Here is a 14537-nt window from a genome sequence, read left to right on the forward strand (position 1 = left end):
CTGATGTTTGCTGGAGCCACAGCTGTAAAAGCTGCTGGTCATGATATCAGTTTGGATATGTGGTGAGAGGGAAACATGAAGAGCTGAACAGGTGATGGAGAAACAGGTTTACCTTTTAGGTCACATGAATGAGTTGAAGGGAAGTTATGAACTGTTTCTGACAAATAACACCAGGATCCTTTTTTTACGTAGCTGACAGCTGGTAACTGTGCAGGGGTGGATCTACCAAAGTTTTTCTATACATTTCTTTCTTATTCTCATTTAAAATGTCTAGCTTTTATTAAATAATTATCTGAATCTTACATTATCTGATGTAAAATGTATAGAAATCTTAAATATACAACAAGACAGTGTACATCATTGTCACAACAGCATCTGCTTTCATCCAAAGGCTTTATGGCTTTTCCTGTAATACCTGGTGGGCCGGTCTCTAGTCAAAATGCCCGGGCCAATTTTTTGTCCCAGTCCGGCCCTGGTTGTTTATATTTACTGCGGGAAGAAACGGTACAAACGGCGCTTTATAAGGAAAACGCTCAAAAGCACTCTCCACCTTTGCAAAAACAAAACCAAAAAAACCCCCACCCTTTCCTATTGGTCGAAAAATGAACCATGTCAAATCAAAAAATTATATGGCATTTAGTTGTTAAGAAATGGGAGGAAGTTTTAGGAGTGACGGCGGTGTTTTGAGATGTGAGTGATTTGAGACGTTTAGCGCAAATCTTGTTTAGTTAGTGTGTAGTGTAGTCAATAGTTTTGTTGTGTGTGTCAGAACAATGAGGCGACTGCTGAATTTTACAGGTGTTACAGGAGTGCTACATCTCCTGTTGTCAGGCCTGCAGGTATCAGGCTGTTGTTCTCCTTTATCTCATAGTGGACAGAAATTATTTTTTGGAGTGGCACAAATAATTTGTGTGGCATCAGATTTGATGCAGAACAGCTGATTGTTCTGTAAATATTTTGAAATGTTTGTTTAAAAAATGTCTTGGCTGCATTTTTAGGTAAACAGGTGCAAAAAACTTTGCTGTTTGCAAAACTCAGTAACTTTTTTGAAGAAGTAACTATGTAATTAATTGCTCAACATTGGTCATTGTATACTGTATTTTGCAGACAGAGAGTTACAGGACTCTCTCCCAGACCACAGACTTATAGTCATAATACAAATCAGAGCTTTATAAAAAAATAATAAAAAAAAGTTGTGTTTTCGAAATTGGAGTTCAAATTATTTTTACTTCCAATAGTGTTAACATACTACACAGCTCATGAACAAGATTTTTTTATTAATTTTTATTGTAAGTGGGCTAAAGCAGTTAATTAAAAGTAGTCTAACATAAATGTAAATGCTGTAATTTGATTATTTTAATAAACCATGTAACTTCGACGGATTTGATGCTGGCGTGACCACAGTGCACAAGTCTGCTGTTGGTCACAGTGGTCCAAGGGATCGCTCAGGGAGTTTGTGTGTTCGCTAAGACACATGAAAAATTAGAGGGAACATTGGCGACCATTCTCTCGAATTTCTCCCGATTTTCCACCTGGACAACAAAATTGAAAAACCATATCCCAGATTGGTCCAGCCAATTCCAGTTTCCAACAATGGCTACTATTACCGCAGCTACCTAGTTTTAATATTACTCTTATTACTCTTTCTGGGTCGCAAAATAAACTTTTAACATATTTTCAGGCGACAATGTAGCTGTGTAAACTTCAAATATCTGAGCCGACAAGAACAGCAAACTCCCGGCAAATCATTTTCAAACCCCCACGGTCTTTTGCTACTCAGGTTAAACATGATATTTAAGTCACTTAACTTAAAAATGTTATTGTTTGGCCTGTGTCAGTGTTTTATTTGTTTGTGAGTAAATCGGTTTGGCAGAGATTAAAGTTGTTAGATTAGATTGGATAAAACTTTATTGATCCCTCGGGAGGGTTCCTCCTGGGTTTTCACACAGCTGAATAATCGTCAAACAGAAAACTGATTAAACAGAAGTGTTACATGGTCGAAAATTTACGCCAGCATCCGGTTATATTTAGACAGCAAGGAGCAGACGGTGACGTAATTCTGAAGGCTAGACTGTCCAATTTCACAGTGGCTCATTTCGAGGTCTACCTGGCAGTCGGAGGACCCAGCCCACTTAGATCGCGAAGGCCGGGTCCTCAGGTGGACACAGCCTCTGAATTTGGACTCCCCTGTTGTTTCTGGCCGATAAATAAACATTGTAAAATTCAAGTTTTTTGTATATATATATATATATATATATATATTAGAGGTGCAATGATACACAAAATTCACGGTTCAGTTCGGTTCGATACTTTGGTGTCACGGTTCGATATTTTTTCGATACAAAAAAAAATGTTCATGCCTTTTTAATTTGTCATTTATTAAAATTATAAATATATATTTTAACTCAAAAGTACAGTTTTTAAATTTAATGTTGCTGAAACAACAAATTAATAAAAAAAATAAATATATCTGATTGAGAAATCACTCATCTTTGGAAAAGAGAGTTTATTACAGAGAAATGGCTCTTTCCAAAATAAAAGCTATACTATACGCTTCTCCTGGGCTATATTCTCAGCAGCATATTAAACATATCAGGTCCCCATAAGGAGAATCATGTGCTAACGGCTGTCTAAATGACTCGGGTAAAGTTTGTAGCATGCGTGCTTGTTGTTTTTGTCTGCTTCCACTTGTCTTTGCACTAGGATGCTGTCGGCGTAAATGTGCAGTCATATTCGTTGTGTTCCCAGTAGTGCTGTCAGCGTTAATCTAATTGAAATGATGTTAAAGCCACAACACGGCAAATCTCCGTTAACGAGCTACCGCGGATCGCCCCGTGCGTGGGGCTGGACGGCCAACGCGTTAACGAGCAAACTGCGCTAACACACTAGTTCCAACCAATGTAATTGAGCATTGCGTGGCACATCCAACATACTGTTTTACTTTAGTCCATGCCGCGCTTACCTTCAGGGTCATACGTCACATGAAGACCAAAATAGTTCCAAACGCCACCTCTGAATTAGGGTGGGGGAGGTTCAATTTGCCAAGTTGCAACGACAGGCTATCTTTCCCTGCGCTCAGTGAATCTGTGATCGACTACTCCGCCTAGGCCGCACTGTCAAGCGCAGATCCACTGAGCGCTCAACACAGACAGCATCGTCAGAAGGAAAGTTGATAAAATAAATTAAAAATTTTGTATTGTTCGATAAATATGCGTACCGAACCGAAAGCACTGTATCGAACGGTTCAACATTGATACGAGTATCGTTGCACCCCTAATATATATATATATATATATATATATATATTCAGATAATTATTTATTAAAAGCGAGACGTTTTAAATGAAGATAAGAAAGACAAGTATTTCTTTGTGCTCCCCTTTCCCTGTTAATGCCCTAACTGGCTCCCTGGCAAAACTTTGCTAGACCCGCCCCTGCACAGTTACCAGCTGTCAGCTATGTAATAAAAGGATCCTGGTGTTATTTGTCTCTCAGAAACAGGTCATAACTTCCCTTCAACTCATTAATGTCACCTAAAAGGTAAACCTGTTTCTCCATCACCTGCTCAGCTCTGATGATTCAGTAAGGACATCTCCTGGTTTCATCTTCATGTTTCCCTCTCACCAGATAACCAAACCGATATCATGACCAGCAGCTTTTACAAACATCAGCTGATACTAGAAAGTAATATTAAATACATTCTAACAACAGCTGATCAAACGTGCTGCTGTTGTTTAACGCGACAGCCGCTGGTTTCCTCTTTCTGGCGCAAAGTCAAAGTCAAAGTCAAAGTCAAAGTCAAAGTCAACTTTATTTGTCGATTCTGCCACATGTACAGGACATACGGAGAATAGAAATTGCGTTACTCTTCAATCCCTAGATAAATAGCAAATGAACATTTAAATATATTTAAATATAAAAGTGATTAAAAAATGCAAGTAAAATAATTAAAAAGTAAAAATTTAAATAAATACAATTTTACATATAACAAGAAAGCTGTATAATATACAATATAATGGGTAAGTGACATTGAGTGTAAACCAGGCAGAGTAGTGCAAATAGGCAAATAGTGCAAATGGAGATTTAGTAGTGTACGGTAAGAGAAAGTGTAACAACAAAGTCTTATGAGGTAATGGCAGTCCAATGCTCCACAAAGTGACTGGTAACTGGTGCAGGCCAGTGAGTGAGTCAGAGAGTGTGCGTGTTTGTGTGTGTGTGACAGAGTTCAGTGAGACCGTGGAGGAGAGAGGGGAGAGGGGGCAGAATCGGGAGGGAGTTAAGCTTCCTGACAGCCTGATGGATGAAGCTGTCCTTCAGCCTGCTGGTCCTGGCCTGGAGACTCCGCAGTCTCCTCCCCGACGGCAGCAGCTTGAAGAAGCTTTGCATTGGGTGCGTGGGATCAGCCGCTATGCAAAGGGCTTTTTTAGTGAGACGGGTGCTGTAAATGTCCTGGAGGGAGGGGAGAGAGACACCAATGATCCTCTCTGCAGCTCTCACTATGCGTTGGAGGGTTCTATGACAGGACGCATTGCAGGCTCCAAACCACACAGTGATGCAGCTCGACAGGATGCTCTCGATGGTGCCTCTGTAGAAAGTGTACATGATGGGGGCTGGTGCTCCTGCTCTTCTTAGTTTGCGGAGAAAGAAGAGACGCTGCTGTGATTTCTTGGCCAGTGCTGTGGTGTTGTACGTCCAGGAGAGATCCTCTGTGATGTGCACACCCAAGAACTTGGTGCTGCTCACTCTCTCCACAGACGCTCCGTCAATGGTCAGAGGAGCATGTTGGGTGTGCATTCTCCTGAAGTCCACAACAATCTCCTTCGTCTTCTCCACGTTCAGTGGAGAAGACGTGGGCAATAAACAAACAAGAGAGAAAAGCCGATCAGCTGATCATTGATCAGTTTCATGATTGAAGTAGGAACAGGAGAGGGAGGGGAGAGAATGAGAGAAGAAGAGGCAGCTGTGCAGCGTAAAGATGCACAATAAATCCAGCTTTGTGTCTTTTTCCATTGTAGCTGAAGTTCGGGACATACTGTGTTCCTTTTCAGCTCAATACGAAACGCGTAATATTTTCTCTGAATACGGGACGATTGGCAACTCTACTAACTAACCTTGTGAATAAAATAAAGTTCACTATCAGTAACATCATAGCACCCACCCAGCTGTATAGAAACTCCATCATGCTAGTGTGGAGCAGGGAAATTATTTTACTGCTATTGTTAAATAATTGTCATCATTACCATTGCATTAATAATAAAATCTGGAGTTTATATTGCATTCAGATGTTGAAACAGTGTGCGTCTTTCAGAAAGACTAAGTTGCAGGCTGACAGGAAGTTGCAGGTTTGCAGAGTGTGCCTTTTGCAGAACTGAAACCGAAAGCAGACGAGACACAGACAGTAGGTGAAGAGGTGACACAAAGAGCATGTGAGGTCAACACATACACACACATTAGTTAGATTTATTTAGAGGAGAGAACGGAAAGTACCAAGCCATGAAAATAGAAGATGATTTTCTGGGTGAAAAGTCATGATGATGTTGATCTGATCTATGTATAAAATGTACCGGTGACGCATGAAGGGGCGTCAGTAAATAAACCCTGATGCTATAAAATATCTGTTCATGCTTTGATTAAGTCAAAGACTACTTCCTGTCTGCGTACAGAGTTGTCTTCCCACACGTGTGTTCATTAAAATCATTGTTGGACCAAGATCCTCTGGACCATGGGTGGTGTGTACTCTCCTTCCTCAATTTTGAATCTTAACATTTGGGGGCTTCGTCCGGTGGTTGAGGAGGGAGGATTGGAGGTTTAGATGGAGAAATTTGGTGGTCTCTGAGGTGGTCTGACGGGCAGACATGAATTCCAGTGGTCGAAGTGAGTGGGCATAAGCCGGCTTATCCAAAAGGTAAGGCACTACCTGTTGAATTATTTCCAAAGTGTGCCAAATTGGACATGATAAAATTTAAGTCTACTCACTAAAGTTACTGGTGGATGTCTGTTTTGATTTTGATGAAAAATCTCATGAGTTGAAGCAGTTAGAGTTCTGCTAAGAAGAATGAAGAAATGAAAGCAGTAAAGTCTGCTAAAGCAGTAAAGTCTGCTAAAGCAGTTAGAGTCTGCCAGGAAAAGTTTAAATACTGGGTTGAAGTCCCAAAGAAATTGAGTTAGAGTCTCAAGTAGTTTGGTAGGGTATTTGGTCATTTTGTGGGTTAAAGTCCCGGTTGGTCATTAGGTCAGACCTTGGTTGGTCATTTTGTGGGTTAGAGTCCCCATTGTCCATCAGGGTCGATCTGCCTCAGTTATACACTTGTTTCGGGTGTTGATTGTTGTTTCAAAGTATTATAAATTATTCTAGAACGGCAGTTCAAGTCTGCTAGGAAGCGCAGAGCCCGGAGGTTACGCTCCCTCCTTGTCGTGGACGCGCGACATTGACCTCTCGGCGAAGAGGGATAGTTCAGTGTGGTTTAACTGTGGGGTACAGGGCATCCTGGAATTAAACTAGGAGTTAGAGTCTCCTTACCGTTTGGAACGGTATCTGCGCTTTTTTGGGCAGCAAAGGTTGGACCTTGGGTGTTGGACACTTTTAAATTGAGTTAGGGATTTTAGAAATGAGGCCAGAAACAGTTAAAGTCTTGATACTGGTTAATTGGTCGCAAAAAACTCAGGGAGTTTATCCGCTGGGCGGTTATTTTAAATTTGTCTAAAATTGTGTAGGCGCTAAAGCTGACAGATCTGACAGTGGTTGTAAATATAAGATGTCTTTGTAATATAAAAACTTTAAGAGATCTCTGTGTGAAAGGAGTCTGAGGCAATGCTGGAGCTATTTTTAGACGGTGTGTGTGTGAGTGAAAATGCAAATTAGTAAGCAGTGAACTGTTTAAGCCACAGTTGGTTTTACAAATACTGCTGCAAACATTGTTGAGTGTGTGTTTAAACTGCCATTTATGTTTATTAGAGGACTATAAATAAAGTTTTGAGTTGCCGTAGGGGATGTATAGTAATTGACTGAAGTTGGATGTAGATATATAAATATATTGAGTGCACTGTGTATACTTAAGATTAACATATTACTTTCAGTAGTAACTTCTCTCCAGCAATAGTTGCTGGTGTGTTTTATTTTTTCAATTTCTTGTGTGAATGCGGTGACTAGAAGGTTTTGAATGATGAATAAAGGTGTGAGAGGTATTTCTTTGGTGATGTAAAGTAGGATGTTTTAAAGTTTGAAAGTGTTTTTAATTTAAGAGATGCATGAGTGATGTTATAAGAGTTTAGTTTATTTAAAAGGTGTGTGTGAGAGGATTATGAAATCATTGTGTGAATGATGCTACATTTTAGATCAAAAGTTAGTAGAATTACAGAGGGTTTGTAGATTGTAAATACAAAATAAGTTTGATTAGCCTGGAGAAACAGCAAAGCAGCTTGAGCTGCTCTGAGCAGCTGCGTGCTGTGTGTGTGTAACAGGAAATGGCCCAGGACCATGACAGAACTGAATCCTGTTTAGAAGATACAATGCCGGTTTTTCAAAGCTGTGAATAAGTCTTAGAGGGAAAATTAGTGAGGGTTGAAGGAGTAGAACAGGTTTGATTTTTTGATCTTTAGAAGAAGTGGTTATAATGTAGGCGTACACATACAGATATTACATAGGTTTATTTTTAGGATAAAGGGGGAGCTTCTACGTAGAAATGATTTTTATACATATTGCATTTTGTGCTTTTAAAGGAGTTGTGGCTCAAATTTGTCTCTGGAGGGTCACGAGCCTTTGGCTAGCGCTATGATTAGCCAATCTACTGTGAGGATAATATGAGTTCATGAAGGATTGCACACGCTTACAGACACAGAGTTAAGAAACACACATGACAGTATTGATTCCAGGCAAAAGGCCTTAAATTCATTTAGCTTTTAACTGAACTTAAAGAAGGACCAAAGAGGAAGGAAAGCATATATTTTGGTTAAGTCTGATAAACTAGAATTAGGAGGTATTGTTACATTAAAAGGAGCAAAATGAAATAAAAAAGGCTATACCAAAAACAGGTGATAACATAGGAAATGTGAGGTTTTAAAATGAAGTTAGTGTTAACACATAGGAGTTGTTTCAAGGCAGCATTTAGCTATGATGAAATGTATACAGGAGTAATTGCTTATATGCTTAAACTTAATTGATTAAAGTGGTTGTTTTCTTTTGGAGTAGAGGAACTTGCAGCAGCGACAATTTGTGCACAGGATGTTGATGATCAGATAAGGGAAAATAGAGCGAGCAACTGGACGTGAAAGCAGGGCTTAAAGAGTTTAAAGTGATGAGGAACGTTGAAGAATATACATAAATACAAGTCAATAAGTTAAGAGCATAATTAGGATCATGCTTTTGATTAAAGAGTCCCAAAAAGGATAAGTTAGGGAGATGCAAGAAAAGGTGTTTTGTTTCCTTTGCAGAAGATCTCGGCGACCACAGAAGGGGCGAGGATCCTGGAGATCTCGAGGCCTGCTGAACCACAATGTATTGCGACCTCTGGTGTTCCAGAGGTCGTGAGAGGGAGTGTGGAGCAGGGAAATTATTTTACTGCTATTGTTAAATAATTGTCATCATTACCATTGCATTAATAATAAAATCTGGAGTTTATATTGCATTCAGATGTTGAAACAGTGTGCGTCTTTCAGAAAGACTAAGTTGCAGGCTGACAGGAAGTTGCAGGTTTGCAGAGTGTGCCTTTTGCAGAACTGAAACCGAAAGCAGACGAGACACAGACAGTAGGTGAAGAGGTGACACAAAGAGCATGTGAGGTCAACACATACACACACATTAGTTAGATTTATTTAGAGGAGAGAACGGAAAGTACCAAGCCATGAAAATAGAAGATGATTTTCTGGGTGAAAAGTCATGATGATGTTGATCTGATCTATGTATAAAATGTACCGGTGACGCATGAAGGGGCGTCAGTAAATAAACCTTGATGCTATAAAATATCTGTTCATGCTTTGATTAAGTCGAAGACTACTTCCTGTCTGCGTACAGAGTTGTCTTCCCACACGTGTGTTCATTAAAATCATTGTTGGACCAAGATCCTCTGGACCATGGGTGGTGTGTACTCTCCTTCCTCAATTTTGAATCTTAACACTAGCTAGAACGCAGTATAAGTTATTGTAACTGACGGTAAAAAGTCAGCACAACGAAAATAAACTCCCCCTAAACTTGGTTTATATTTGACCCAGATAGACTGCAGGTCATAAACCTGCAGTTTAGTTCACCTGACACTCGGACCGGGGCAGCCGCCTCGGGTCTCTCCTTCTCCCTCCCTTTCCCTCATTCACTTGCTGGCCTCTGTGAAAGCTCCGCCGTAGAAACCACTACCAAACAACTGAGTTATTTTTACACATCGGCCAGTATCTGGCCAATCCACCAGCTATCGTTGTTTATACTGTTACAAAAACAAACAAACAAACAAAAATAAAAATGAAAAATCACCATCGGCCCACTGGGCAAATGCCCGGTATGCCCAAAGGCCAGTCCAGCTATGTTGGACTGCCCATATGAGTGCTCAGCCTTCTTGGGTTAATTGGGTGGAGTGCTGGGAATTGCGCCACCTGGTGATCAGTTGTGGCAGAAAATTCTGGACAGACGTGGTGAGGGTATGCTGGGGGCAGGGGCCATGAAGAGGGAGAGAGAGTATGCATTGTATGCAAACGGCTACCAAACAGCCATCATAATTCGTCATACAACGAGAACAGGACAAAACAACAATTGACAATGACTAATTAATATTAACATCTGTAACATAATGTATTGTTTGGAGTTTAGTCTGTTACTGTTACTATTTTTACCATTTCTTCTTGGAGCAACTGTAACACACATAATTTCCTTAGGGATTAGTACAGTATTCTGATGCTGATTGTTTCAGGATGACCTGCCATTATCCAACGACATATCTGCTTACCTGTATCTTTTGCTCGTTTCTCTGCCTTGCCTTTTCTATTTCTTTTTTCCTAAACTGAGCAACTGATGGCTTTGAACTTTTCTTGTCCATCTTCCTGGTTTTAATTTTGCACTCCAGTATGAACACAACTTGAGGATCGCCACAACTTAACCTAATAGACCTACATCTTAGTTCACAAATTCACTTTGTCTAAGGTGTATTTCTGGGATTTCACACAACCCAGGATTCAGATCGTGAGTACATAATGGACTTGGATTTACATCATTATGAATGAAATGTGCTCTATTTGGAAGCAGCCGCCCCCCTCCCCTTTCAATGGGTTGTGTGTGAGACTTTAAATCATCAAACTGTAAATTATAAATTTTAAATTGTTATTGATCCCTTTACCCCGAGTCCTAAAGTGTATATTTATTTTCTTACTCTTCTTATATTTATTGTTTGTTTACTTGCACTGTTGTAACTGGAGCCTCATCTCTCTATATACTGGACTGTATGTAGCGGAGATGACAATAAAGTTTACTTTGACTTCAGGGCTCTCGCGTTCACTTTTCGCATATAGAATTTCGAAAAAACATAGTTCCAAATTATAAGTCTGCAGCCCCGCCCTCTCCTCCCTGTGTCGCAAGCAGCAGGTGCACCTCGCAAATGGAGGGCGCCCTTACTCTCAGCAAATGTGCGATAGAAAACCGATCAGTCCCTGTGTCATCTCCAGTATGCGCTGGCTGACGTCGGGGCAGCATGAGGCTACTGAACAAATTTAAACTTTTTAAAAATATGCAAAATTGCAAAATGCTTAGCTGTGTCACTAATAAAACCTCTGTAACTTTGCTCTGCTTCACTTCAGCAGAATCAGGTAATGTTCAAATGTTAATGACTTTCTTACGTTTTTGATCTATTGCAGAATATTTATAAGGTTATCTGCTATAAAATCCCAGGCCAGGAAAATCGCCTTCATCTTTTTCTGTGTTTTTGACACAAAGGCATCTGCTGTGATGCTTACACCTTTGATTAAGTCTTGCAAGTGTCAGCTTTCTTTTTATACATATAAAAATATGGAAATGTACTGATAGTTGATCAGAATTATAATATTTCTGACTGAGGCAAAATTTCACCGATTACAATCGAATCGAATCAAATTGTGGATCGAAACTATTCAGGACCTTGTGAATCGGAATCTAATCAATTCTAGATATCAGTGACGATACCCAGCCCTAAACATGACTCAAGTGCGGGACCCAGGCAAAACAAAGCAGAATAATCAGTTAAAAACTTAATTCAATCTGGAGATATTTACAAATAATTTAAACTGTGGCAAGTGACTAATTCGACTTGAACAAACACAAAACACGAGTGATCTTTTGCATGGGCAAGAGTCTTGACTAAACACAAAGATCAGATTAACTTGAGTGAGTCCTGTCAGTAGCACATTAAGCTAGCCAATATTACTTTTTTTTTAGATAACATCTGTGTAAAATAAAAATTGTAATCTCAAAAGACTGATAAAAGTTAGAAGACAAAGACATATACATGTATTCTTTTACTTACAAGGTATCTTGACACCTTTTAAAAAATCCTACCCTGCAAAACTTTTTTTTTTTTTACACCTTTTAAGTTATAATGGTTTTCCCTTTAACTTGCCTCCATAGCTCCATACAATTTCAGACATTGTGTCTCCTCAATCAGCGTAGCATTGGTGGTTTTACATGAATCTTATTTAGTAAAGTTCAGGACTTCATATTCTCGTTGTCAATTATCAGTAACTAATGTATTTTGGCTGGACAGCACGGAAGCATGGTAGTTAACACTGTTGCATCACAGCAAGAAGGTCCTAAATTCATCTCCACCATCTACTGTATTTTTGTGCGGAGTTTGCATGTTCTCTCTGTGTTTTCACTGGTTCTCTTGTATACTCTGGCTTCCTCCCAGAAGCCAAACACATGCAGTTAATGAGGTTAGGTTAACTGGTGATTCTAAACTGCCTGTGAATGTGAGTGCCAATAGTTGTCTATATGTATGTGTTAGGCCTGCGACGGAGTGGCGACCCACCCTGACCTCCCAATAAGGATAAGCACAAGAGAATGGATGGGTGAATAATTTAATTAGGAAAACCACTTTCCTAATTAGTCAGAATAAATTACTCTGAATTAAAGACTACTCCTGTTATATTATAAGTCCTTTCTGAGAAATTACCAGCAGTATTATATTACTGTGAATATACATAAAGTAAATTTGTCACATCTATTGGCACTTAGCCATAACCAATTAAACTTCATTTTAAAGCTAACGTAAAGTTGTTTGGTTTGAATTCACAGGTTCTGGAGAGACAAAACTGACTATTGAGTCTAGCACCTTGTTGGCCCTCAATAACCTGCTGGCCAAAGTGTCCTATACCAGCACCATCTACCATATAAACACTGGAGACCTTGGTATGTGTCAAAAATGTGAAGAGCTATAACCCACATTTTTAAATGACAATTGAATTTGCAAAATGTCATGTGCATTTTACATTAGCATTAATGTATGAGTCCTGTATGTTATATTTAAAATAACTGAAAGAATGAGTCCTGAATTGCTTCTTTGTTATTTTTCTTTAAACAAGAGTCCCGCTTGTTCTGAACCTAAACAAATGTTATTTTTGTGTTCAGTCACTTTCCAGTTTGAAAACTATGAAGCCGTGTTTCCCATTACCATCCAGCAGCCTCATGTACCAGTCCTGTATGACATGGGAACAGGTAGAAGTGTACTCTTCATCAGGGGTCAAAAGCCAAGTCCATATTCATTTAAATGCTTCTTTATTATTTGCATCTTGTTTATCATTGCATACAATTAAGAACATTAGTTATGTTGAGGCAGAATTATTGTCTGCTTCCATCATTGTCATTTTCTCATTAACCTACACTTGTGGAACCCCCCCCCCCCCCCCAAAACAAACAAACAAACAAACAAACAAACACTATACTCTCAAAACTCTTCTTCATTCCTAGTTGTTTCCAGCTGAAAAACTTTGCTTAGTTAAGAACTAGTAACTGATTAGTTAGAAATATCATCCTAAAGATGTAGGAAATCCACAAGAATATAATAATTATGTCACAATGTTTGAAACGGACTCACGCGCAGACCAGGTATCCTTGGCAAAGAGAAAGTGCGTTTATTTACAGTGAGACACCAGGTGAGGATATATATACAGTGCGGCGGGGGAAAGGGTCTGGGGCTCCAGGGTCCAGGGAGAAACAGGGATTAATCCAATACACGCTCTCAGTGGGTTCCAAACACACACACGCTCGCTCGGGTCCAGGGCAGACCTATATACACACAGAGAAAGAAGTCCAGGTTAGGGATAGTCTCAAACTCACAGATACCGATTCAGAAACAGATTCTGTTTCAGAGCGACTGACGCTGATGGCTCAACGATCCAGTGAAGGATGACACAGGTCCTTCATCATAAATAGTGCTCCAAATCAGCTGGGATCGGCTGCAGGTGTGACTGTGAGCACAGGTGCGTGGGCCAGGGGTGGAAGCCCGTAATGAGCACTGCCCCGGCAGAGGAGAGAGAGCGCAAAGGAAAAACAAACAAAACATGTTGCCAAACACAGAGTCAGCCAGTGAGGCACGGGGACCATGACAGTACCCCCCTCAACGGGAGCGACCCACCAGGCTTACCCGAATGCGAAAGGTGGAACTCCAGCAGCATGCGCTTATCCAGAATGGCCGCTCGCGGGACCCAAGAACGCTCTTCCATGCCATACCCCTCCCAATCCACTAGGTATTGGCACACCACGCCAACACACGTTGAGTCTTTTGGCAGATTGCAGGTAGGCCAGGTTTTTGTGGTTGGTCCAAACGATGAAGGGTTGAGCCGTGCCCTCCAACCAGTGCCGCCACTCCTCCAAAGCGAGTTTTATTGCCAGCAGCTCTCGGTCTCCAACGTCGTAGTTTCGTTCCGCTGGGGATAGCTGGTGGGAGAAGAAAGCACATGGATGAAGTTTACCTGTCTGTTGCTGTGACAGCACGGCCCCCACGCCTGAGTTAGAGGGGTCGACCTCGACCACGAATGGTAATGTGAGGTCAGGCTGGACCAGGACGGGTGCTGAAGAGAACAGGTTCTTAAGTTCTTAAAAAGCAGACTGGCTGCGTCGGTCCACTTAAAAGGAACTTTTGGAGAGGTTAGTTGAGTGAGAGTCAAGGCAACTCAGCTGAAGTCCTGAATAAACCTCCTGTACAAGTTTGCAAATCCAAGAAACTACTGCAACTGGAGTCGATTCGGAGGCTTTGGCCACTCCACAACAGCTTTTACCTTGGCTGGGTCCGGATGGAGGTTCCCTCGGTCGATTATGTAACCTAGAAAGGCAACTGTGGAGACATGGAATTCACATTTTTCTCCCTTGACAAACAGTCGATTCTCAAGGAGGCATTGTAGAACCTGCCTGACGTGGTTTTTGTGTTCTGAATGGGATTTTGAAAAGATCAGAATGTCGTCTAAGTAGACGAAAACGAAGCGGTTAATAAAATCCCGAAGCACATCATTAACTAATGCCTGAAAAACTGCCGGGACGTTGGTTAAGCCAAAGGGCATAACCAAATACTCGAAATGCCCCAGGTGGGTGTTAAA

General features: G+C 40.6%; 1 protein-coding gene across 4 annotated transcripts in view; it reads left to right on the top strand.

The window, feature by feature from the left end:
- LOC146578795 (beta-1,4 N-acetylgalactosaminyltransferase 2-like) overlaps positions 1 to 14537 on the top strand; it is a 41923-nt gene that overhangs the window by 17605 nt on the left and 9781 nt on the right. For all 4 annotated transcript variants that reach the window (XM_085268863.1, XM_085268862.1, XM_085268861.1 and 1 more), the window contains 2 exons: positions 12241 to 12354; positions 12574 to 12660. In XM_085268863.1, coding sequence (XP_085124989.1) covers positions 12241 to 12354; positions 12574 to 12660 — 201 coding nt within the window. The remainder of the gene's footprint in view (positions 1 to 12240; positions 12355 to 12573; positions 12661 to 14537) is intronic.

Source organism: Mchenga conophoros, linkage group LG3, assembly GCF_057382185.1.
Source record: "Mchenga conophoros isolate Kocher_MC1m ecotype Shallow Benthic linkage group LG3, M_conophoros_male_GT1.1, whole genome shotgun sequence".
NCBI lineage: Eukaryota > Metazoa > Chordata > Actinopteri > Cichliformes > Cichlidae > Mchenga > Mchenga conophoros.